The sequence below is a fragment of the Cydia fagiglandana genome, chromosome 17 (assembly GCF_963556715.1).
Source record: "Cydia fagiglandana chromosome 17, ilCydFagi1.1, whole genome shotgun sequence".
NCBI classification, from domain to species: domain Eukaryota; kingdom Metazoa; phylum Arthropoda; class Insecta; order Lepidoptera; family Tortricidae; genus Cydia; species Cydia fagiglandana.
In genome coordinates, this window is record NC_085948.1 from 2,279,305 (window position 1) to 2,303,997 (window position 24,693).

At 37.4% G+C, this 24,693-nt stretch overlaps 3 protein-coding genes across 4 annotated transcripts in view; 1 reads left to right on the forward strand and 2 right to left on the reverse strand.

Annotated features, from left to right (window-relative positions):
* LOC134672806 (Ig-like and fibronectin type-III domain-containing protein 1) overlaps positions 1–24,693 on the forward strand; it is a 111,462-nt gene that overhangs the window by 22,018 nt on the left and 64,751 nt on the right. The window lies entirely within an intron of this gene.
* LOC134672787 (tRNA (adenine(58)-N(1))-methyltransferase non-catalytic subunit TRM6) overlaps positions 1–24,693 on the reverse strand; it is a 193,673-nt gene that overhangs the window by 7,335 nt on the left and 161,645 nt on the right. The gene's annotated exons all lie outside the window — the stretch shown is intronic.
* Positions 13,186–15,200, reverse strand: LOC134672678 (uncharacterized). Of its 2 annotated transcripts, none has more exons than XM_063530631.1 (4): positions 15,089–15,200; positions 14,275–14,427; positions 13,994–14,170; positions 13,186–13,470 (listed from the first exon to the last, which is right to left on the reverse strand). In XM_063530631.1, exons 1-4 carry the CDS (start codon positions 15,119–15,121, stop codon positions 13,264–13,266), a joined length of 570 nt encoding a protein of 189 aa, XP_063386701.1. In that variant the 5' UTR covers positions 15,122–15,200; the 3' UTR covers positions 13,186–13,263. The 2 variants fall into 2 exon arrangements, with proteins under 2 accessions (XP_063386701.1, XP_063386700.1); XM_063530630.1 differs by lacking the exon at positions 15,089–15,200 and adding an exon at positions 14,784–14,894.

Below are 24,693 nucleotides of genomic sequence, written 5' to 3' on the forward strand. Positions count from 1 at the left end.
CAATTAAATCATTAATCGCCACTAGCACCAACCCACTAACCCGGGGTTAACCAGTTAAACCGTTAATACAGTGTCAATTGTACTGGCAAGCATGGTAACTCTATCACGGTTCATGAGATACAGCCTGATGACAGACAGTGAAGTCTTAGTAATTGAGTCCCATTTTTCCCCTTTGGGTACGGAACCTTAAAAAACAGCTTTTCTCAACTCAATACTCACGAGAAATAAAAAAACTTAAAATAGTTTTGATTAGTTTTCAAGTGAACGCAAACTTTTCCACAAAAGAAACACCTTTGAAATCGCAACTTTAATAAAGTCTCACAACAGAACCGATAACATTCCATTCGCTACAGAATTCGCAATGAAAAGTAAAAATATACCTATAAGTTAATTTGCCAAAATTATTTATAATCATTGTGACATGGTATGAGAATAAAGAATTAACCTGAATCTTAGGCTTTATTACGCTAAAAGAAACGATAGGATATAATTAAATGGCAACGTCAAATTCATGGGTGTTTTCTATTTATATAAGTATGTATTTATCTATATAAGTATGTATATCGTCGCCTAGCACCCATAGTACAAGCTTTGCTTAGTTTGGGGCTAGGTTGATCTGTGTAAGATGTCCCCAATATTATATTATTATTATTATGACAGTCTTCCCTCCTTAGGGCCCGATTCGGATTTTGAAATAGACATCTATTAGATATCTTGTAGACATCACCAAGATACGATAACGGCATGTTTAAGATCTAACCTGTCAAATTTGACATTTGCGCGATTCTGGAGATACTCTTGAACGATTTCCACAGAATATGACTTAGAGATCTAATTCACATGTAATAGATATCTTACTCTATCTTACGTAAAAGTGACATTGGTTGCCCGAATTGCGCTGCAAAAGAGAACTAGTTGATATCTAAACTATAATGTATCTAGAATGGATCTAGTGCGTGTCGTCTCTTGTGAATATCTTGAAGTTCGAATACGGCAGTTCAAACATCAAACATCAAACATCAACATTTATTCAGCAAATAGGCCACAAGGGCACTTTTACACGTCAACATTGAATTTACATAAAAGCAAAAATAATAACATCAACAATTTTATAAAATAAAACTAACAATTCAATCTAACGTATTACAATTACTAAGAGATGTATATGGTCTCTTAATGTCGAATTACATACAAAATACAGATAAAAAAACACACAAAAAAAATCTATAATATTTAGAGGTGTAAATGTCTCTAGGTGTCAGAACTATAAGATTATATAGTTTATCAAGTTATCCTTAGAGATGTATAAGGTCTCCAAGAGTCAATATCCTGTATAATTAATACATTCATTAAAAGAAAAGAAACATACGAGAACAGAATGAGGCGTCTCACTGTAATTAATTAATAAAAGTTACTAAGTATAATAGCTCGTGTTAGCTTAACAGACCAGTCTCCACAAACAGCACCCGTTCACGAGTATGACGCGTATCTCAGCCATCGCCTCCCTCAACCTTCATTCGGGAAAGTGGCGACCCGATCAACAACGCCACCGTAAGCAAAGACTTTTAAGCGAGCATGACATGTTCAAGCTACCGGCCTATATTAATATTAAAATAGTAATAACATGTAGCTGTAAGACACGGCATTTTGTGCTCATATGTTACATAAAAAGACAGTAATATAGCTTCACATAATTACTAGCCTAAGTTGACTTAGAGATGTAAAGGTCTCTAAGTGTCAGAAACATTAAAAATATAGGTAAGTATGTACAATCAAAAATAAAAATCAAATAAATAAATATGTACTTAGAGATGTATAAGGTCTCCAAGTGTCCAAAACTAAAATTAAATTAAACAATATAATCAAGCGAGAACATCATTGTCTCATGTGTCAATTCTACTGGACACTAGCATATTTAATTCACAATGTAAAAAAAAACAATATTTATTTAATTCTTATTATACTAATGAAATCAAGCTACCGGCTTAAAAGCATCTCTATCGTTTATAAAATCATTTACAGTGTAGTACGCCTTACGTAACAAGGAGTGCTTAATGTGCGACTTAAATTTATGAAGTGGTAAATTCACTACATCAGTGGGGACTTTGTTATAAAAACGTGTACAGTTCCCGACGAAAGACGTACTAACCTTACGGAGGCGGTGGGCGGGCACAGCAAGTTTATGTTTGTTTCTAGTGTTATAGTTATGGATATCACTGTTAACCTTGAATTCGTGGATGTTTTTCCGAACATACATAATATTCTCTAGTATGTATTGAGATGCAACGGTAAGAATGTTAACTTCTTTGAATTTCTCTCTTAGGGATACTCGAGCGCCCAGTCCATAGATGGAACGTACAGCTCGTTTTTGCAGCACAAATATTGTCTGAATATCTGCCGCTTTTCCCCACAACAGAATTCCATAAGACATAACAGTTAGTCCTGAACGTAGTCCGACAGCCCATCTGTCAGATGGGAAGGGGGTCGTCAAGCTCGAGCCGAACGACGTGGCTCATTCGGAATAAAAGGGCTAGGAGTTGGCTCTGTAGTCATGTCTGGAGCTCCGACATTTGGGGTTGTTCCAGTCGGGTCAAAGGGCCCAGCAATGGGCTCTGCAAGTACTTCATTTTTAGGGTTCCGTACCCAAAGGGTAAAACGGGACCCTATTACTAAGACTCTGCTGTCCGTCCGTCCGTCTGTCACCGGGCTGTATCTCACGAACCGTGATAGCCAGACAGTTGAAATTTTCACAGATGATGTATTTCTGTTGCCGCTATAACAACAAATACTAAAAACAGAATAAAATAAAGATTTAAGAGGGGCTCCCATACAACAAACGTTATTTTTGACCGAAGTTAAGCAACGTCGGGCGGGGTCAGTACTTGGATGGGTGACCGTTTTTTTTTTGCCTTTTTTGCATTATGGTACGTAACCCTTCGTGCGCGAGTTCAACTCGCACTTGCCCGGTTTTATGGTTCCATATCAGGAGATCACGTAAAACTGGTCTCAACGAGACCATGCCTCGCACAAACTTAATAAAAATGTTCCAAAACTTATAAAAATTCTCACCGCAGTTTAAAAAGTTCATTTAAAAGTTTTGCAATGGCCGCAAAATGTTTCATTAAAGCATTATATTATAAAAGGGTAATAAATTACATGTGGCGCTGTGCTCGGTGGGCGTCCGAGGATTTATACCATCCTTATGGGGATAGAGAAGAATAAAGAATTTGTTGGAAGGATTAAAAGGAAGAATTTTACATTTAAAGAGTGAATGAATGTATGAATGAAAATCTTTATTTGGAGGCAACTATGTATTGACCCATAGATAAATACCTTAAAACTAGCATACATATTATTATAAAATAGCTCTTAAAACTAAATTTGAATAAAATGTAGAAGTAGATTTGTGTAAAATGGTCCGGTCCTTATATCGTATATAAAAATTTACTCTATCTGGCAAAACCGTACGTAAAATACTGTGCGGCTACGACAAAAGCGGTCGGCACGTACCAAAAGTTCAGAAGCAGCCATACAAAACAGAAATTAGTACTATCTAAATAGTTTAGGTCCGGTAGGATTATTAAATGCCCTAGGGCAAACCACACTTTAATTTGTAGTGTACCTAACCTAGTTCGTTATCTCGCCTCTCCCAGTGATGGCATAGATACGTAACTTAAGTAGTTTTAATTAAAATTTGTTATCTGTGTCAGAAAGTACTATGTAGGTATTTGAGTGGATTTTCAAAGTGCGTTTTCTTGGTTTCAAAGGTGTGTTGTTATTTATTACCAAACCTATAACAAAGATAGGTACCTACTTCAAATATTTTTTTTTTAAATTTTACACATAATCTTTTAAGGCATTAGGTCAATTACGGGTGTGGCAGACTGGTAAGTGTGACTACCCTTCACATTACCTGTTTACACATTGATTAGTGTTTACTTACTTGCTACTTTATGGCAGATGTATGATTTCGCAAAAAACACTAATCCAAAACGCTAAACAGGCCATATTATGAAGGCCAGCCACACTTTTAAATGACTCACGTTAGACCGGGCCGGAGCTTCCGGAGCTTACTTTTCTATGTCATGACATGCGATCACGTGATACTTTCCATAGAAAACGATGCGCCGGAAGCTCCGGCCCGGACACGGCCCGGTCTAACGTGAGTCATTCTTTATCCCGCAGCAGTACTTACCCATGTTGACTATAGTACATTTTTTACGACATTTTTAGGGTTCCGTACCCAAAGGGTAAAACGGGACCCTATTACTAAGACTTCGCTGTCCGTCCGTCCGTCCGTCCGTCCGTCCGTCCGTCCGTCCGTCCGTCCGTCCGTCTGTCACCAGGCTGTATCTCACGAGCCGTGATAGCTAGACAGTTGAAATTTTCACAGATGATGTATTTCTGTTGACGCTATAACAACAAATACTAAAAACAGAATAAAATAAAGATTTAAATGGGGCTCCCATACAACAAACGTGATTTTTGACCAAAGTTAAGCAACGTCGGGAGTGGTCAGTACTTGGACGGGTGACCGTTTTTTGTTTTTGCTTTTTTTTTGGATTATGGTACGGAACCCTTAGTGCGCGAGTCCGACTCGCACCTGCCCGGTTTTTTATTTCATGTCACACGTTTCTGACTATCGTAGATGCAAAAGACTTCAACCAAGATCACATCTCTCGCTAAACATATATTATACATAATAACGTCAACATAATTCAAACTGCTACATCCACCGTGTCGTGTCAAACGACATCACCAACGTAGCGACTCACATGTAATATCTAGTTTAGTCGTAGACTACCTTTCACTAGATCCCGCACAAGAACATTAATAATGATAAATACCGAAGCCGGACACGGCGGGAAGAAGTTGACAACTCGGGGCACAAAATTGAAGAAATTGAATTGAATTTAAATTTTATTTTAAGTCCAAATATCTTCAATTTAATATCTCGAGTTATCAATTTCTTCCCGCCGTGTACCTTAAGAATCCAAAGATTATTTTGATGCCAAAGATGTGTAAAGTCTGTGTTAACCTATTGTTTGCCTGTTTGGGGTGGCGCTGCTAAGACTCGCTTTATAGACGTAGAGAGAGCTCAGCGTAGTCTTCTCAAAATTATGTACATACTTTAAGAGGATGTGGTTCTCAACTGATAAACTATATCGAATGTGTAAGTTGCTTACTGTTAGAAAACTATATATACTAACCTCTGTTCTAAGAAAGCATAAAACCACAACTTTTGATCGCAATCTCTTGACAAGACGGAGGAAAGATATTGCCATGCACCTACCTAAAACCAACACCACTTTTGCTAATAGGCAATATAATAAACGTTCTTCGCACCTATACAATATTTTAAACAAAGCACTAGATATATACCCAAAGCTACAATACGATGTAAAAAATAAGGTAGTAAATTGGTTAGTAGATAAAAATTACGATCAGGTGGAAGACTTGCTAGGATATGTAGCCTAGCCAAGCCACACAAGTACACACACTCACACACACACACTCACACACACACACACACACACACACACACACACACATAATAATTAAGTATATGATAGTATAATACTAAATAAATTGTAAATTAGATATGGAAGAGCGGTGCCTCCCAGCACAGGTTATTTTGTAAATAACTTACAGGGAGACACCAGCCATTGGTAAAAATATGTAATGGTTTTTAATGAAATAAAGAATTTTGTATTTTGTATTTGTATTTGTATCTAACCCTCTTATTCATAAAACTTAGCAAATCTTTGTTTAAATTATCCCTGTCTAACAAACACAAATGTCAATGACAGATAAGGACAGAAGATAATGGCTTGTGAGATTTGACAATCGTTTATGAATAACACTGTAAAAAAATGTCTCCCCGACTCCCACGAGTTTAACAGTGCGTTATGTTTTGTATAGCGAAAAGCTCGAAACTTCAAATGTTCCATCTGGTAAGTCGTGATCTGTGAAATTTAGTTACACTACGTGTCATCGTCCTTATTACTCTCATATTAGAGTATACATTTGTATAACACTCCCAAATTGCAATATATGTGACACATGATAACGCAATATGTTAGTAAAGACGTCGTTTCGTGTACTTGATGAGCGGCAATATTCATAGCTGTAGTGAGAATGTACGTTTTCTCACTACCTACTCCTACGAATATTATTACCGCTCAAGAATAGAGAATAAGTAATAGTTATTTGTTTTAGGTACAAGGGGGCAAAGTTGTTGTTTAACTCCTAATTTGATACCTGAGCAAGTGAAATTAAACAAAATTGAAAAAAAAATAGGGGTATAAAAATGGAATCTTGAACGTTGCGTGGGTTTCAAGGCACGAATAATTCTATAACAGTTCATATATTCCTTTCAGAGAGACACAGAACTATCAGAAAATTTCATACTCATTCCACTAACCCCGGGTTAACCGGTTAAACCTGGACTTACCATGGTTACCAGTACAATTTGACACTAAGTTAACGGTTTAACCGCTTAACCTCGGGTTAATGGGATGATGCAAGTGGCCTTTATATAACTTATTGATACTACAAAATAGGAACTATCTAAGAATTTCAATAGCTTCAACTTCCGAACCCCAGTATCCACTTTGCTCTGAAATTGCCAAAATATTCCAAGTTCCTACTAACTTTAGTACAAATTTGGAAACCTCCTGGAATATTCTAACCTGATCGATCAAGTCTTGGTAATCTAACGTTTCCTGGCATCTCTATGTAGGTCTGCTACATCTCACATTGTAGATGTAACATTCAGAAACCTAGCACTAATGCCAATATAATATAGGATATAAGGGTATGCTTTTGGACTTCCGAGCGATTCAGTCAAATACTCTAAGAATAAAGTAAATTACTTTCTATGAACTAATTATATAAAGTGGTAAAGTAATTTAATTTGTGTTTTTTTAAGTAGACACACTACTATTTAAACTATAAACAAAATAAAAATCTGTAATGTAATGTAATATATAAAGTATACAAAGGAAAAAATTACCAAGGCCCCCAGTGCCCAGGGCTTGACATAAAATACCTACTGAGAATTTTCCCTCAGATAAATAAGATAAGATAGAACTCAGCTTGAACTCAGTACCCACATACTCACATGTTTAAAAAACCAAGAGATCGATGGCATTACAGGCTCTTATGGAAAATAAAAGAGGTAGACCAAGACAAGTCTGCAACCATTTTAATAGCACACGTACTGCAAGTGTTATTTATGTTACGTCATAATTTCATAGAAGTTTCACATTTGTAATAAATGTCTTGGTCTAATTTTATTGATAAATTTGTAAAATTGTTCCATTATAACATATTTCGTCTATGGCTCAGGCGGATTCTTGTTAAGCGCACGTCAATAAATTTTCTATATCATGTTAGACATCAAATGCACACGAGAATAACCCCAGGTGGGTAATAATGAATTCTCCGCTAACTCAAGAGCTCTGCTAACATCAAATGCTAAGCACGAGTCGCGAATGCAGCCAAGCTATGAGCCGAGAGCCGAGCCGGCAATCTCGAGGAAGCCGATTCCGTTTTAAATTGTGTTAAGATTTTGTTATTATTTTGATCCACTGATCTAAAGGAGCCCACTAATTACCAGTCCGCAGGACGATATCAGCCTGTCAGTTAAAAGCAAAATTTGATAGTTCCGATCAACAGACAGGCTGATATCGTCCGGCGAACTGGTAATCTGTGGGCTCCTTAAAGCTTAAAGATCAATGAAGTGTGCAAAAAGGAAGCCATCATGTAAGTATATGAATATTTCATACGTGCGAAGGAGACTACAAAGGAAAAAACATGACCACTTTTGAGATTCATGTCGCTTAAATGTAAGAAAACGTAAGGTAGGCGGACTCGAAAATAAGCTGTATTCAGGAGATACGGTGGGTGGTTATATCTTGAAATATCTATACTTTTACAAAAGCAAATAATTGACGCAATCACATATCAATTCTACATTCAATAATTTCAATGACATTTGACATCATACTGAATTTGATCGCTTTTTTTTATTTTTGACAGGCAATCTTAAACATTCTAGGTATGGAAGGTAGAGATGAGGAAAACAATCTTCATGTATTAAAAAGTGTCCCTCAAAAACATTAACACGTTCACTGCGGCAAGCCAAAACCTTTACCTAAAATGTAGTGCGTTACGAGGCCTAATCCGCCCCGTAGTGGTTTACACCTTGGTGCGTTACGGGTATAAAAGTGCCCCGTGCACCCAAGTCTGTTAAAACTGCTATAAAGTCCTGAAATATTTTAATGTAAAAATTTTTTTCTGCCAAACTTAAAGAGTATGAAATTACCTACGTCATGTTCCCTTCGCACGTAGATACGATAAAAACATATGAAATTATAGAGAAATGAAAGGACGGGGTTATTTACTCCCCGTATCGCACTAAAATTGAAAAACTACGGGGCTTAGCAAACCCCGTAACGCACATACCTTATTTATGTCGATAAATTAATAGTGATGGGAAATAAAACAAACGATATTTGAGCGCTTACTATAGTAATAATTAGACATCGTTTTTCAGGTAGAAACCTAAAGTTTTAATATTAAAAACGTCACTTTCGGACACAACATATCTGGAACTGATTGGTGTAAAAATTCATTACTGATAATACTGAGCAGCCGTCAACAATACGTAACAATCAATGATATTATATCTCGTGAAGTATATTACTTGTTCTAAAATCTAAATTATACCAATTGTTAACTACATTGTTTTTGCAATAACACCATTCTAGCATGCGTCCCAAACGCATTATTTTTAATTTATCGATAAGAAGTCTTGCAATGCTGACTGCACTAGTGACTTTGTGGTCATAACCCCGTACGGGCCAGCTGAAATATATACGGGGTTCACTGGAACCCGTATCGCACTAGAAGGCGAAATTTGTTCCCTGGTCGGTACGGGGTTCCTGAGACCTCGTATATTTTGAATATACTACTTGGTTATACTTTTGACAAGAAACTCAAATGTATATTTGTCTTTATCATAGTCATAAAAATATCCAAGATACAACTTCCGCACCAGCGAGTAAACACGATTTTTTAGTCTCCGCACTGAATGATGACATCATACGGGGCTTAAAAGCCCCCGTAACGCAGTGAACGTGTTAAATAGGCCGCGCCGCGGCGCCACTGTGCATCGCGAACCAATTTTTGACGGTCTTTTAGCCTTGTCGGTAGTGACCCCGCTTATGAAGCAGGAGGTCCCGGGTTCGAATCCCGATAAGAGTATTTATTAGCTTTTTATTATTTGTATTTGTAGGTATTTAATACCAATATATAAATTAATATTGATATACATATGTAAGTTGAAAAAGATAGAGAACAGAAATTGTGATGACCAGCATCACTGGAGGAGGCCTTCAGGCCTTCACCCTCACAGGAGGGGTTGTTGCAGAATAAATTACAAGAAAAAAATATAATTACTTACTACTTATTACATAACCAAGCATAATAGAACATTGATTTGAGGAATATTAAATATTATTGTAATACTAAACCTAATGTAAATTTAAGTTTATAATATTGTGTTTGTTTTACCGGCGAGAAATAAAAGGCTCTTTTTTGTTTTTCGTTTTTAATATTAATATAAAAGTAAAATATAAAAACACTTACAAAACAACAAAAAAACACCCGAACACATTTTTATATATGTATAATGTAGTGGCGGATTTGCAGTCTTTGTCGCCCTAGGCCCCAGGCCCTGTAGCCGCCCCTTTCTCAGCACCCATCATATTGACTACATTTTGAGTTATTTCTTGTTAACATCAGCGAATGTTTTGTCACAATTTGCCTGCATCTGACCCTTGATCCAGTCTCTAGGTGTTGGTCGAGACTCTTCGCTATGAGACCGTCCGCTGAGACGACTATCGCAACAATGATCGTCGAGTCAACATCCCACATGGCGGTAATCTCGTATATAAAGTATTACTTACCTAAGTATCACTAGTGAGATTGAGTTGGAAATCAAAACCTGAGTGTGCGCGCTGCGCGGTAGTTTTCAGCGAATGCGAGTTCTTAGTTCGGGGCGAACTATTAGTAATTAAGACAATAACTTGGCATTTTTCCTATTCATTTTAGTTTTGGTTCTGGCTGCGGCGTAACGTTTATTTTTATATTTTGCCAGAAAGTGGGCTCGCATAACTACGTACATATCGATAACATTTTTTAATATATGTTTGAAATGGTCGACACATCCAACTTTAATCAATGCTCCTTTTAGTCATTCTTGCGTAATTTCACTGATCGTCTCCATATTGGTTAAAGCTTTGCTTATTACTCTTAACATACATTTCTCTATCATTTTGGTCAGATTGAATAGATCGTCACTAGCATAAATTAACCCGCCGTATAAATCCATTTTATCGATTACGTCGTTTCTCACTAACAGTTTTCCCTCATTAGGACTCATTTGTATGAGTTTTAAACAATTATTGCAGTTTACGATTTTTCGCAATTTGCGGACGATGTACCCAGCAATGTAAGACTGAACCGCGTCACTGGTTTACAGCCTCGTTGTAATCATGGTCTTCATAACCATGAATCAATGGTTACCAGATCCTTCGCTCCTAGTAAGTTCTTCAGCAAATCCTTGCCGGAAACATTACAACCGGGCGTATTAGGGAAAAACGAGACGCCAATCGGTAAACTTGTGCAAACATTTTGGGATCAGGGTGATCGTTTCCTCCACACGAATATCTCATGACGGAAAAAAAACCGAGACGACTATCGCAACAATGATCGTCGAGTCAACATCCCACGTGGCGGTAATCTCGTATATAAAGTATTAGTAGGTATCACTAGTGAGATTGAGTTGGAAATCAAAACCTGAGTGTGCGCGCTGCGCGGTAGTTTTCAGCGAATACGAGTTCTTAGTTCGGGGCGAACTACTAGTAATTAAGACAATAACTTGGCATTTTTCCTGTTCATTTTAGTTTTGGTTTTGGCTGCGTCGTAACGTTTATTTTCACATTTTGCCAGAAAGTGGGCTCGCATAACTACGTACATATCGATAATTTTTTTTGATACTTGTTTGGAATGGTCGGCACATCCAACTTTTATCAATGTTTCTTTTTGTAATTCTTGCGTAATTTCACTGATCGTCTCCATATTGGTTAAAGCTTTGCTTATTGCTCTTAACACACATTTCTCTATCATTTTGGTCAGATTGAATAGATCGTCACTAGCATAAATTAACCCGCCGTATAAATCCATTTTATCGATTACGTCGTTTCTCATTAACATTTTTCCCTCATTGGGACTCATTTGTATGAGTTTCAAACAATTATTGCATTTTACGATTTTTCGCAATTTGCGGACGATGTACCCAGCAATGTAAGACTGCACCGCGTCACTGGTGACAGCCTCGTTGTAGTCATGGTCTTCATAACCATCAATCAATGGTTCACCATTATCTAGTATATGGTCGAGGCTTTCCAGCCATGCTTGCTTAGCCTCGTTTGAACCAGTTACCATATCCTTTGCTCCTAGTAAGTTCTTCAGCAAATCTTTGCCGGAAACGTTACAACCTTTCGGAGGGCGTATTAGGGAAAAACAAGACGCCAATCGGTAAACTTGTGCAAACATTTTGGGATCAGGGTGATCGTTTCCTCCACACGAATATCTCATCACGGAGAAAAATCTCTGAAAACAAGTCAAAATTATTATTCAATAAAAAATATAGGACCTCGGGTCTCAAACTATCTCCATAATTTTATCTAAATTGGTTCAGCGGTTTAAGCGTGAAGAGGTAACAGACACACTTTTGCATTTATAATAGTACTAATATTTGTATGGCTATGTTCGTTTTTTTAGCATTAGAAAGAAGGTAAGCGATAAAAAACGTCCACAGCCCAAAGTTACGCCTCATTTCAAAAGAATTAAACCCAAAAACACCAGGCAGAAATATATTGATGGGTACATTAAGTATATGGACTAGGTAGGAACTGTATCCTAAAAAAATATGTGCCACCTGTCATGCTTAACGGAGCTCTCTTAGACAGAGTACAGAGTTTCAAGTACCTAGGGCATATTGTTACTGCGGACCTCAAGGATGATGTGGATATGGAGCGGGAGCGGAGGGCGTTGTGCGTAAGGGCGAACATGTTGGCTCGCAGGTTTGCTCGTTGTAGTAGTGACGTGAAGATAACGCTTTTCAAAGCGTACTGCACGTCGCTGTACACGTGTGGCCTGTGGGCGGACTACACGCAAAGAGCGTACAACGCGCTCCGCGTCCAGTACAATAACGCATTCAGGGCGGTGTTGGGGCTGCCCCGCTACTGTAGCGCTTCGGGCATGTTCGCGGGGGCCCACACGGCCTGTTTCCACGCCACCATGCGCGTGCGCGCAGCTGCGCTGGTGCGGCGCGTGCGGGCCAGCGCCAACACTGTCCTGGCGATGATCGCAGATCGGCTTGACTGTCCTTATATTGTGCACTGTTGCAACAGGCATGTAAGGACAGGTGTAGGTTAGTTTTGTATGTATTGTTGTGTTTTTGTGTATATATTGTATATCATTATTCTTTAATGTGATTTGTAAATTTTTAAATTTTATTGTGAATTTTAGTAGATTATATTTAAATGTAATGTTATTAATGTTGTGTAATCAAAATGTATTAAATTTTATTAAATCTTACATTTGGAGCATCGCCTTATACGCCTGCGAAACGTGGACACTGACACAAAGAGAGAGAGAAAGATTAGAAAGCTTTGAAATGTGGTGTTGGCGGAGAATGTAAGGGATTAGTTGGACGGAAAAAATATCAAATGATAGGGTTCTGGATAGGATTAACGAGAAAAGAAACATAATAAAGACAATAGAAAATAGAAGAGGAGTACTAATTGGACATCTGCTACGACACGACATGTTCCTAAAGAACATCATAGAAGGAAAAATAGAGGGAAAGAGAGGAAGAGGAAGACCAAGAATCAATTACTTTAACCAAATAAAAGAAAAAGTCCAGGTCGTGTCGTATCAGAAGGTCAAGGAGTTGGCAGAGGATCGGACGAGATGGAGATTGCTCCACCGACAAGAGCACAGCTCTTAAATATAAAGAAGAGAATCAAAATGTAAATAATGTAAAAATATGAGTATAATTAGCTTGAATTAATGAATTTTAATTTATTTTTTATTTTTAAAAACGCTTTCTGGACTTTCTCCAAAAGTAAGGCAGCATACATGATGCAGATTCCATACAAGCAGATTCATATTCATTGGATTACATAATTAGTAATTATTAATTACCTCCAACGGATCTTGAGATAGGGTTGCTGTCATCAAATACTTGTAATCACATGCAACATTCAGCATATCCAAAATTTCAAGTGTTGCCCGTAAAGTTACTTTTAATCCAGTTAACGTGCTCCTTGACACAGGTATTTTTTTTTCGAGCTTTTCCCAGTCTGCAAGGAATTCTAAAAATTCCTGGATTGCCTGAAAAAAGTATTTCTTCATTAAGTAAACAAGCTTCAAAGCTATACAATGAAATATTAAGAGGAAAGGGGACGGCCGCTTCTCTACACAAAAGTATAGTCAGTAGTAGACATTTACAGATATTAGTAAGGAGCAAAAAATATATTCCATACAAATTTTTAAATGTTCCTAATTTTTATATTAAACTAAAAATTACAGTATAGGCTGTATAGGTGCCAAGGGATATATTCAGGTTGCGAGGCGGCGGCGGTTCCGGCATATTAACATTAACACATAATATTCACTACCAGCAACGCATAATTATATTAATTCTAATTATAATCGGCATAAAATATTCTTCACTATAAGAGGTATCTACTAACAAAAATACATTAAAAGGTTGGCTACTTCTGGTTTAAGGCACCGTCCGGCCGGTCTTTCTTTATGACGGTCTTCCCTTAAATGTTATAGTGAGTAGACGGACTTAGCTGATAGACGGTCTTCTCCGCATTGACCTTAATTTTAATCGCCAACTATTTCTTACCTTTCTTCGTCTGCAATTTTCATTCACGTACAGAGCATCTCTTGGTATACGCGAAGACATAGCTTGTATCAAATTGAATACAAGATCAATAAATTTTTGTGTTGCAGTTGAATCCTTCAATTCCTCGCAATAGGGTTGATAGTGAGCCATGGCGACCGAAATTTCGTGACCAAACACCTGTTTTTATAAGATTAATAATATTAGTTTTGATGAGCCGAAAGTCCTACGAAATAAATCCGGACAATCAATGAAAATTATTGATTATATTTATAGGTACATACTTCAGTTGCAAGAGGAACATTCATTACTTGAAAACCTTTCGGTTTCAAATGCGCTGGTGTTAACTTGTAAGCGATTTTTAAGTTAGGCTGACGATAATTCTCTTCCTCTAATACCGCTTCCCAATGTCTTTTTTTCACAGTTCCGTAAGGGGTCTGAAAAAAGAATATTACATTAGTTTGACTTCGTATTATCATTTTATACAAGGCGAAATTGTTATCTCTGACCAAACTCTGAGGGGTGAATATAGGTCATACTTAACAACTTATACTATGGGACCAGCCCCGAAATCGTGAAAAAAAATCTGCTGTCTCATACACATTGCGGTGAATCAGTAGAGTCAATGTTTTCTATTAAACAGGCGATTTCTTTTTCGTGATTTCAGGGTTGGCTATAGTAAAAGTTGTTCAGTATGACCTACATATTCACCCCTCAGAGTTTGGTCAGATATAATAATTACACCTTGTATATTTTTAAAATTATCATTACTCATGCATTACTCTTAATTAACCTTGAACTCTTGTAGCTTATCATCCAAAGTAGATGTTCGAAAACATTTCACTAAATGATTAAAATCTGAAATCATCCATAACCGTCGTGAGCAGTCACAAGGGTGTTCACAGCTAACAGTGTCTTCATTTACACCGAATATTTTCCATACTCCTCGGTTCCAAGGTGCACCGTCCATCACGACAGCATCAACACAAATTCCGCTGTTTTCCATTAAAACAATACACTCTAAAACTAGTTTATGTAGCGGTTCGCTTTTGCATGAATTTTTCGATAAAAATCAACCTAAGGCTTGAACCCATCTACCTCGAAAAGGCACAAACTTGAACACCAAAGCATGGTCCGCTGTTGTATTTTTTAAATTATCTGGAGTGTGTTGCCCCAGGTCAACAAAACCATTAAATTTCATGGTTTGAGAATCAAAATAAACGCCTTCACTTAATTTCATTTCATCCACTAAAATAACTCCTCGTTTCTCCTCCTTCTTCATCGCCTCACATCTTTCTTTTAAACTAAAGAAAGTAGAGGATTGGAATCCATATGCAGAACAGCTGATTTTGCTGAGATACTTATTTAAAGTTTGTACAGAAGGAAGGGGTAAAATATTTCTTTTACGTATAAATTCATACGTATTCCTGCTTTTTATACGTATCAACATGCACTCATAAATCCATTCTAACGTATATCGACGACCTTTTGTATTATTTTTTTTCGCGGCTTCAAAACATGATCTCACGGCATTTTGAAATTCTTCAGGTAGTTTTGAAATAGATGCTTGTACTACGGTATCCGATTTCTTTGCACACTGCGCCTTAGCCAAGGAAATTTTCTCTCTTAATTGGATATTCTGCAATTATATGAACGGTCGATATGAAATTCGTTACTCAAGTAGGTACAATGTATAAAGTTATAAGCCGACAAGATATTGTAGTAATTAAAATGTGGCAACATCGTAGTGTCGTCCCGTTTTCTTAGATTGATTTGAATGGGACGACACTACGATGTTGCCACTTTTTAATTTCTACAATTTCTTGTTGGTCTATAAGCGGGTGTGCGAATAAAAAACAACAGCTAAGTAAAGTGGTATCCAGACGGGACTGATCAAATCGGTTGATTTTATCAGAAATGAAATTGGCGTCAATCTCTAATTTTAGATTTATGGTGATATTAGAGCCCTCTACATTGAAAAAATCCAGAAATGGTATCCAGACTGGCCTCACAAATTGGTATTCTTGCATCTGCACTTCATTTTATCGGTAATATCGGTCATTATCGGCGGTTGAATTCGGCGAGCCAAATTGGTATTTGCATCCGCACTTCGATCCTGATTCGATCGGGCAATTGAATCAGATTGGCGAAAAATTTACTAATCTGGATACGCCTTAAGGGACTTCGAAATGATTTCGAAAAATATGTATGAAAACTTCTTGCTCAAGTTTCTTTTTGTATTATTTTACGTCTTCAATTATACAAATACAGTATATTATAGCGTCGCCTAGTACCCATAGTACAACTTTTGCTTAGTTTGGGGCTAGGTTGACCTGTGTAAAGGCCAGTACACAATGGGCCAGCGTGGGCCAGTCTGGGGGACGCATTTATGCGTTAGAGGGAGCAAGTGATATTGCTATCTCATTCTACCGCATGGCAGCGTCCCTTGGCCAGGCCGGCGCTGGCCCATTGTGTACAGGGGCCTTTAGATGTCCCCTAATATTTATTTATTTAATATGTTTTTGATAAAAAGCCGTAACAGACTACCGCACCATACCGCGACTTTAGTGCGGTGCGGCGCACGTATCGATAGTCGTAAGGTGGTCGCCGTACGTGCGTTAAGAGCCCCCTCCAGACTATGCGAAGCCGCGAACGCGAGTGTGGAGTCCAGAACGCAGACCTGCGAAATCGACTCCACACTCGCGTTCGCGGCTTCGCCCGCGATTCACGCGCATAGTCTGGAGGGGGCTAAGGATGTAGCTATAATTTGGAGCGTGAAAGAGATATTTTAACCGCACCATCAAGGTCGTGGCGCGGTGCGGTAGTCTGTTACGGCTTTAATGCCGGCTACATACGTAACGATAAATCGTTGCGATAAAACTGTGCAGTCCGATTGTCCGATTGTCGATTATCGTAACGATTTGTCATACACACGGTTCGATTTATCTGCACAGTCGGACTGCACAGTTTTATCGCAACGATTTATCGTTACGTATGTAGCCGGCATAAGACTTACCGTCCTCTTCAGACGCTTGCATTTATGTACAAGATTTGAAGCGCGCCGTTTAGCTTCTGCCATTTTTTGTAATAGAGTTGAAGTGGAATTACGGTTCTGCAAACGATTTCGTAATATTCGACAAGATTTACATCTTGGTAAAGTAAAGTAAAGTAAAGTAAATTTTATTTGTAAAACACAGGTGATACAGTTCTTAAGTAAAAATGGGTAATTACAGAGCTCTGTGTTTTGCCTATTGGCGTACAAATGTTATAAAACTTAAATAACTATGGCGACTATGGTATTAATAAATTCTTACAATTATATTAGCATGTTATCTGAAACGAAAACAATTAACATTTAAGGTATTATTTATACATCATATTAAAGATACAACATATACAATTTAATATTCAAAACGCACAAACATTAAGTAAACAAAATATTGAAGTAAAGATTAAATCATTATATAGACTGGACAAGTTATAATTGGGTGTTTTATGTATCGCTAAGAAAATCATTTATTGAGTAGTAGCATTTATTTATTAAATATGATTTTAATTGTATTTTAAATTGATCAGTTGGCAAGGACTTTATACTATTTGGGATACTATTAAAAATTTTTGGGGCCATACCCAATATACTTTTGCCCAAGAAAGCAGTGTTGTGTTGACTATTGCAGATGTTGTTACTGTTGGTTGTTGGGTACTGTTGATTTCTTTCGTAAGTATCATCACCAATAATCACACCTTTACAAAATCTGAAAATTGATGTAATTATTAGATAAATTCGTTTTTATCTTTTATTATTCTCCTGTACCATTGTTTATGTATAAATAGTGCTTTAATCTACAGGTACCTACATAATAAGGGTTCTTAAAATACACATAAAAGTCGAGTTTTAATAGGATAGGTTCAAGAATTAAGACCTATTTAATGTACCGTTACATACAATATTTTTAATGACAAAAATGTTAAATAAAATCAAAGTTAGGCTTACGAGTTATCCTTTTATTTTAAATACAACTGTTACATTATGGTATATATATTCATAAGACGACTGCAAACAGTTGTATTATCGCCTACACCCATAGTACAAGCTTTGGGGCTAGGTTCCTCGTATTCGAAATGAAAAGTAGAGTGTTTAACTCGGGTGAATGGCATCATTTTAGCCTCGGACTATACTCTCACTGCGTTCATCCCTTGGTTAACAATCTACCAAAACTTACTTATTGTCGTCAATCTGAGTACCAACGCACAAAGGCCATCTTTCAACCGATTCTAAGTAATCGTAGGTGTTGTCATATGAATTAATTTTCTCCTTTAGTGGCAATTGTTCATTATTGGGAAAAATTACCTGCAATTAAATAGCAATTATGTTTCGTTACAAATTCAAATCATGCCAACCGAATTTTATTGTTACATTAATAAACACTTACAGTGACAGTTAGATCATCGTTTAAACGTATATGATGTTTAATCTTCTGAGTTTTTGGATCCATTCGCATAAATTCCAGCCCATTAGGATTTTCTGCATGTAGCCAAAAAAGCGGCAACAACGAAAATGCCCGAAACTTACTTTTAAAATTCTCTATTGGATTTATTGTTACATTAGTATCCTGATATTGACTAAACAATGGTTCCGCAAAGTCCTGTTGTATCATTTCATAATCCATTAAATAATTAGAATCATTTTGATCTTCTGATAATTCCTGTTGCTCGGCATTGATTTGTTGTTGCTGCTCGTCCTTAGATTGATTGGGGTATGGTTCGAAAGATTCCTCTATGTGAATAGTATTGGCTTGGAGTTCATGTTCGGGAATGGGAATAAACTGATGCTCAATCGTGGGCACAGCTTCTTCCTTAAGCGTTTTTCTTTGTGTAGGAATATATTTGAGCTCTCCTTTAATAGTTAACTTTTCGTACATATTTATATTTTCTTCTTTAAAATGAAGATGGCAAATATAATCATTTGCTTTTAATGCAATTCCTAACGACTTTTTCCAACTTTCCAACCGTGCCGGAGTCTGAGAATTAATAGAAAAATGAAGAATTGTTGAAGTGAAATTGTGAATTTTATAAGAAAAATATAAAAATCACAATATAATATTTTATTAAATAACTAGCGACCGGCTTCGCACTAGTCAACAAATTATATACGTAAACCTTCCTCAAGAATCACTCTATTGATAGGTGAAAACCGCATGAAAATCGAACTGAAACCGTCCAGTAGTTTGTTTATCGCAAAGATACATTCAAACCCACGAACAGACAGTCGCGGCGGGGGACTTTGTTTTATAAGGTGTAGTGAAAATTACATACTTACCGTTGGTTGGAAAAAAGATACGGATTTCGTAACATTTTTCTGTTTTTTCCTCTTACGCCCACTTTGGCAACTGTTTACGATGCAAACTTTTCCCATTTTTACTATAGAAAATATATCCTATAGCGGTGGATTTGCCCTAAAGCCCCACATTCACACTCTTACCTTGTAGGCCGCCTCGTAGTCCACGTCGTTGGGTAGGATTGTGTATGGGGGTTGCGGACTACGAGCCGTCCTACCGTTTAGCCGTTTGTAGGACGGCTCGTAGTCCGCAACCCCCATACACAATCCTACCCAACGAGGCGGACTACGAGGCGGCCTACAAGGTAGGAGTGTGAATGTGGGGCTTAAGGCCTGGTAAGCCCAGGCCCGAGGTGGCTAGATAACAGAGGTGGCAGTCTATATGATGCGTACTGAGACAGGGGCGGCTAGTTTTACTACACAAGGAAATCCTAAATTTAATAAATCAATTTATGAAAATTTTAAATAAAATTTCAAAAAACTGACAGCGCACTTCACTCAGTCAATAAGGTCTAAATTCATGTTAGTTCCCGGTACTACCTACTAGCGCCACCGGAGAGATTTCGAACTATTCTTTCAACTGACAGCTGGACACTTTTACAACCGTCTTATCATAAAAGATAGCTCTCCTTTACTTCTACACTCCATAATTCTAGGATTGCCTGTCTATGTATTGTGTTGATCCGATTTTGAGTCATGTCATCAGGCATCTCACGCGTTAATAACTTCGAACGAGGTGCCTTATGCGACGACTCTCGATTGAATTTCGTGGGGACCAATCACGGCAGCGGTAGCGGCTCGCGCTGATTGGTGCAGCGGCGCACACTCAAGATCCTATCAAAACGAGGTGAACCCATATCAAAATAGTGAAATCAGAATTGGTCTCAAACTTTGTAACTTTTTTACTCACGCTGTGGAAATATAGCTCAATTTATATTTAATGCGGATACTTTTAACCTCTTAAATCACCCGAGAGAGCGTTCTCGGAAGTTTGAGCTAAATTGACTTTGTCTGCCGTTAAAAACTCTTCACTTCCATATTTTGTTGGATACTTGTTCAGATTTTTCATAATTAATCATACCTAGAACTAAAATTATATTTTTTTAGGTTAATTAAGTCTTATTGGTGTGATATTTATCGTTTAATAGACTTTTAATGTTGGTCAGTTTGAGCAGTATTTATAGTCAGGCGTGGCTCACTCCGCAATTTCGTCGCTTTGAAACAGGTACAAGTACATCCATCCCACACCAATTTTGGTGGCTAGCCATAAGCCGCGCGTGGCGCTGCGGCCACCTAGCGGTCATATCTGTCCTAATCGTAACAGACGCTTTTTGTTAGAGAGTGAATCTTCTGTGCCTAGTACTATTATTTATTCTGTGGTATAGCCTACAGTTTAATTTATTGCTCCTGTTACAGGAAACACCCGGTATAAAAAATATGGCACAAGCTTACGTAAACCAGATTGTTATTTACATAACAATATTCATAGATCACACTAGTTCCACATAAAGTCGAAATCTCACCTCTAGCGTTCGATTTACTCGCACAAACTAGCGTTTATATGAAGTGTTTGCCAACAAACATATTCCCTAAACGCAAACAAAATCCCTAAATGCAAACAAAATCACACGCCACTTCAAAAAACGCTTTTCCGGGTAGAAATGAAGTACACGCGTCAGTGGGTTTGTCAGAGGGCCTACCGCGAACCACGTTCGACGTGTTGCCTGTCTGTCGCAATTGTAAATTCGTACGTAAGTGTGACAGGGAGGCAACACGTCGAACGTGGTTCACGGTAGGCCCTCAGAGTAGCGTTTGTGATTTCATTTTACACACATCGCTCTGTTGAAATAGCTATCAGGTGAAACAGCATAGGGCGGCATTTATTTATTACGTAAGATGATTTAGGAGGGGAGGGGGTCGAACATATTATTTTTTACAAGGGGGAGGGAGGGGATTTTCATAGTTCTTACGTAAGATCACAGAGATGCGATTTATTTTAATTTCTATGAAATTATCTCTATGCCAACAAACACGGTGCAGAGTTAGCTTAAACGGGCTCCAGTACCTTTGTAGGTGCAAATAAACATTCCCAAATTTTTATCCTTTAGATTCTTACGTAATATATGGCAACAAAGAGAGGAGGGGGTCATCTTATTCTTATTTTTTTCTTACACAGGGGTGAGATGGGGTCAAAAACTGGCAAAAATCGTCTTACGTAATAAATTAATGGCACCTAGCTGTGGTTTTATTGTGTTTCACATGTATTAGTCTGTAGAATAGTGTGTTGAATTAATATAAGAGAATATTCCAGTTCGTTTCTAAGTGATGTTTGCAAAACAAACACAAATTTAATATACTTATCAGGTGAACTATAACAGCCCGTAATATTAAATCGTACCTACTCCCGCACTACTCGCCTATATTAAATACGGTGTCACTCTAGATTACAGAGGATTACAGTCTCCAGAGCTAAATGTTAATGTTGAAATTCTAATATTTGTCAGGTCGTTGACAACGGGAAAGGTTACTAAGTTATGCTTTTTCCAATACATCGCTAATACTTTAAATTTAAAAAATTGTATAGGTATTACTTTAAATGTAAATAATTGCATTTATCTTTTCAAATAAGCTTGTATCCCACAGACAAAACGGTAAGAAACTAAAAACAAAAAAAATTGTTTGTCAATTTACCATAATCCACTGAAATAACAATGCCAACATGTTTTGCGCTTTTAATTATTATTTTAATTATGATGTAGAATAATTAGATATTGTGACATAGAGAAGAGGTGTATTCATTATGACGTTGTATACCTATAAATCCTATTTTCATATTTTACCGTCAGTAGTTGTACGGCATCCGACACCTCGTTCGATTTTTCGGCGAGTTATTCTGTGGTGGTAGCACGTCCTCTTTTAGGACTCGGCCGTTGCGGCCTGTTGCTTTCACGGTGCTCAGGTTTACCTAATAATATAATTTTAATTTAAATTAGTTCAATATTTATTCAAGGCCAATTAAAAATTTCGTTATGTCATCAAAAATATATCTAAATTATGCCACACCGTGCGTCTCGTAGCATATGCACCAAGTACAACATAGACCCACTGAATATAAACAAACTTACGGAAAAAGAAGAAGCCCTCAACTCTTTTTTAAGGTATACTAAATACATAATAGATAATTTAAAATCATTTAATAAATAATACGAACTTAAAGGCATTCGGCCGCCCGTACTCCTAGCGAGGACCGATTGACCCTCACCAAAAAGCATTAAATAAAAAAAAAAAAAGCTTAGAGCATTTAGTAACTGGAGGCGTCATGACTGTCATTTTCTGTACAAAACAGTGTTCCGATTTTTGCAGGGGAGGGGACGTCAAATTTAATGTATTGCTATCGTCTATAAATAGCCATGTCAGTCAGCAGTACTGACGTCCCTATAATAGTCGAAATTCAATTAAGGCACTGGTCCCACCGCGCGCTAGTAAGCTATGAGCTATCGGCTATAAACACGAACAAAAGATAAGCACTCCCGTGAGTCCCGTGTAAATAAAAGAGACACGGCGATATTTATAGTTACTCGCCCAGCGGTGAGCTATAAATATCGCCGTGTCTCTGAATATGTCTGCGGTTCCGTCGTAAATGCCACGACTTTTTTTCATACATTTTGTACGAGTTGCGGTAATTAGACCGCATAGGTACATATTTTTCAGCTTTCTAATGGTCGTTATAAAGTCCTTTAAACTAAAATCCGCTTTCAGGATTTTGCAAAACTTTATACTGTTCGTCTCCTATACTACCCCAGTATATTAAAGACACTGTCACACTAGATTGCGCAAATTACGACCCCCAGCTAAATAATGTTTAGTTGAATTCCTCGTCGCGGCGTCTACGTTATTACTGCAAAAGGGGCGGGATTAAAATTCCAGCCGTCACAGTCAATATTACCAGGGCAATTCGAAGGTAAACTGATGTCAGAATGATATTTGATTTATTTGAATCATGTTATTTACCTCGCGCATCCAACAATGATTCCTATGACAGTTCATTTTTATATGGAACAGCTGTCACGTGTTGTAGATAGTTTGTAGATATTTTTTGGAAGTATGTACTTATACCTCATTAATTTATTTAAAAATGTAACATTTAAATAATAAAAATACGGTAAAAACATCATCAATTATTTTATCAAACATATCCAAAGTAGACTAAAGGTGACAGTCCATTTCCAACTACAGCTGCAATACTGTTCATTTTACTATGGAAATTGACAATAACAGCGACGCGTTCAGTACCAGTCGTGCAGCTGCGGTCAGAAATGGAATGTTACCATTAGATAGTTGTCTTGCTGCTTGCTGCAACTTGGCGAAACTCTAATAGGGAGCATTTTTCGACGCGTCAGGTGTAGTTATAGTGCATTTCGCTCGCACTTGTCCGTACCTGTATTGGTGCGGACGTGACGCACAATAATAAATATTATGATTCAGGTATAATTCTGATGTCAGTGTACGTTCGAATTGGCCTGTACGACGGGGTGACGAATATTGGAGGCTTACGGCTTAAATCAAGGTGTATCTTATATACTCGTGTTTAATTTTAGAGTAATACCACAGGATATGTAAACATCCGAATCGGTGAAATATTATCAAGTTAGACCAAGATAAATTTGCAACGATTTTGAGAACATACGCCGCCGTTATGGCCGTTAGTATCTATTTGATCCAATCCCGACTGTATCGTGAAACTAAACTCAAAGTGTAAGTGGAATGTCTCTATAGAGGATGAACTATTTATTATCAAGTAGACACTTCTTCGAGCGATACTACCAAGACATTTATTTTAATAAAAAATGGATAAATTTCGGGACTCTTGATCGTAATATTATTTCCTCAATGGGGTAATAGAACATTTTTTTAAATTACAAAACAATTGTATAAAACAGTTTTTAAAAAAATATTGTCAAAGTCTCGAGGAGTAAATAAATAAAACAAAAAGGGTTGTTTTATTTTTATGCGATGTGAAACTTTTCCGTTCGGCTTATGAAACAGAGACTAGGTAAGTAATGAAGTCTGTTAATCGCCTTAAAAAGTTTCTGAAACTCTTTTTAACTCGTGGCTGGGGCATTAGAATAGATCAGCTTAGAATGATCCAAGGAACAATCGAGCCAAGCGGCGCGGCCTGAAGGCTCCAATACCTATACATTTATGCACTTACTACCCTCACTATCCTGGCTGACACGTCAGTTAATTATCACGATTTTGTGTAATTTCCCGCCTAAATTATTATAGAAGCTATATTGGGCATTCGCTAACAGGCGCGGTTTCACGGAGCGGGTGAGCGAGTTAACGAAAAATAGTATGAGCGACG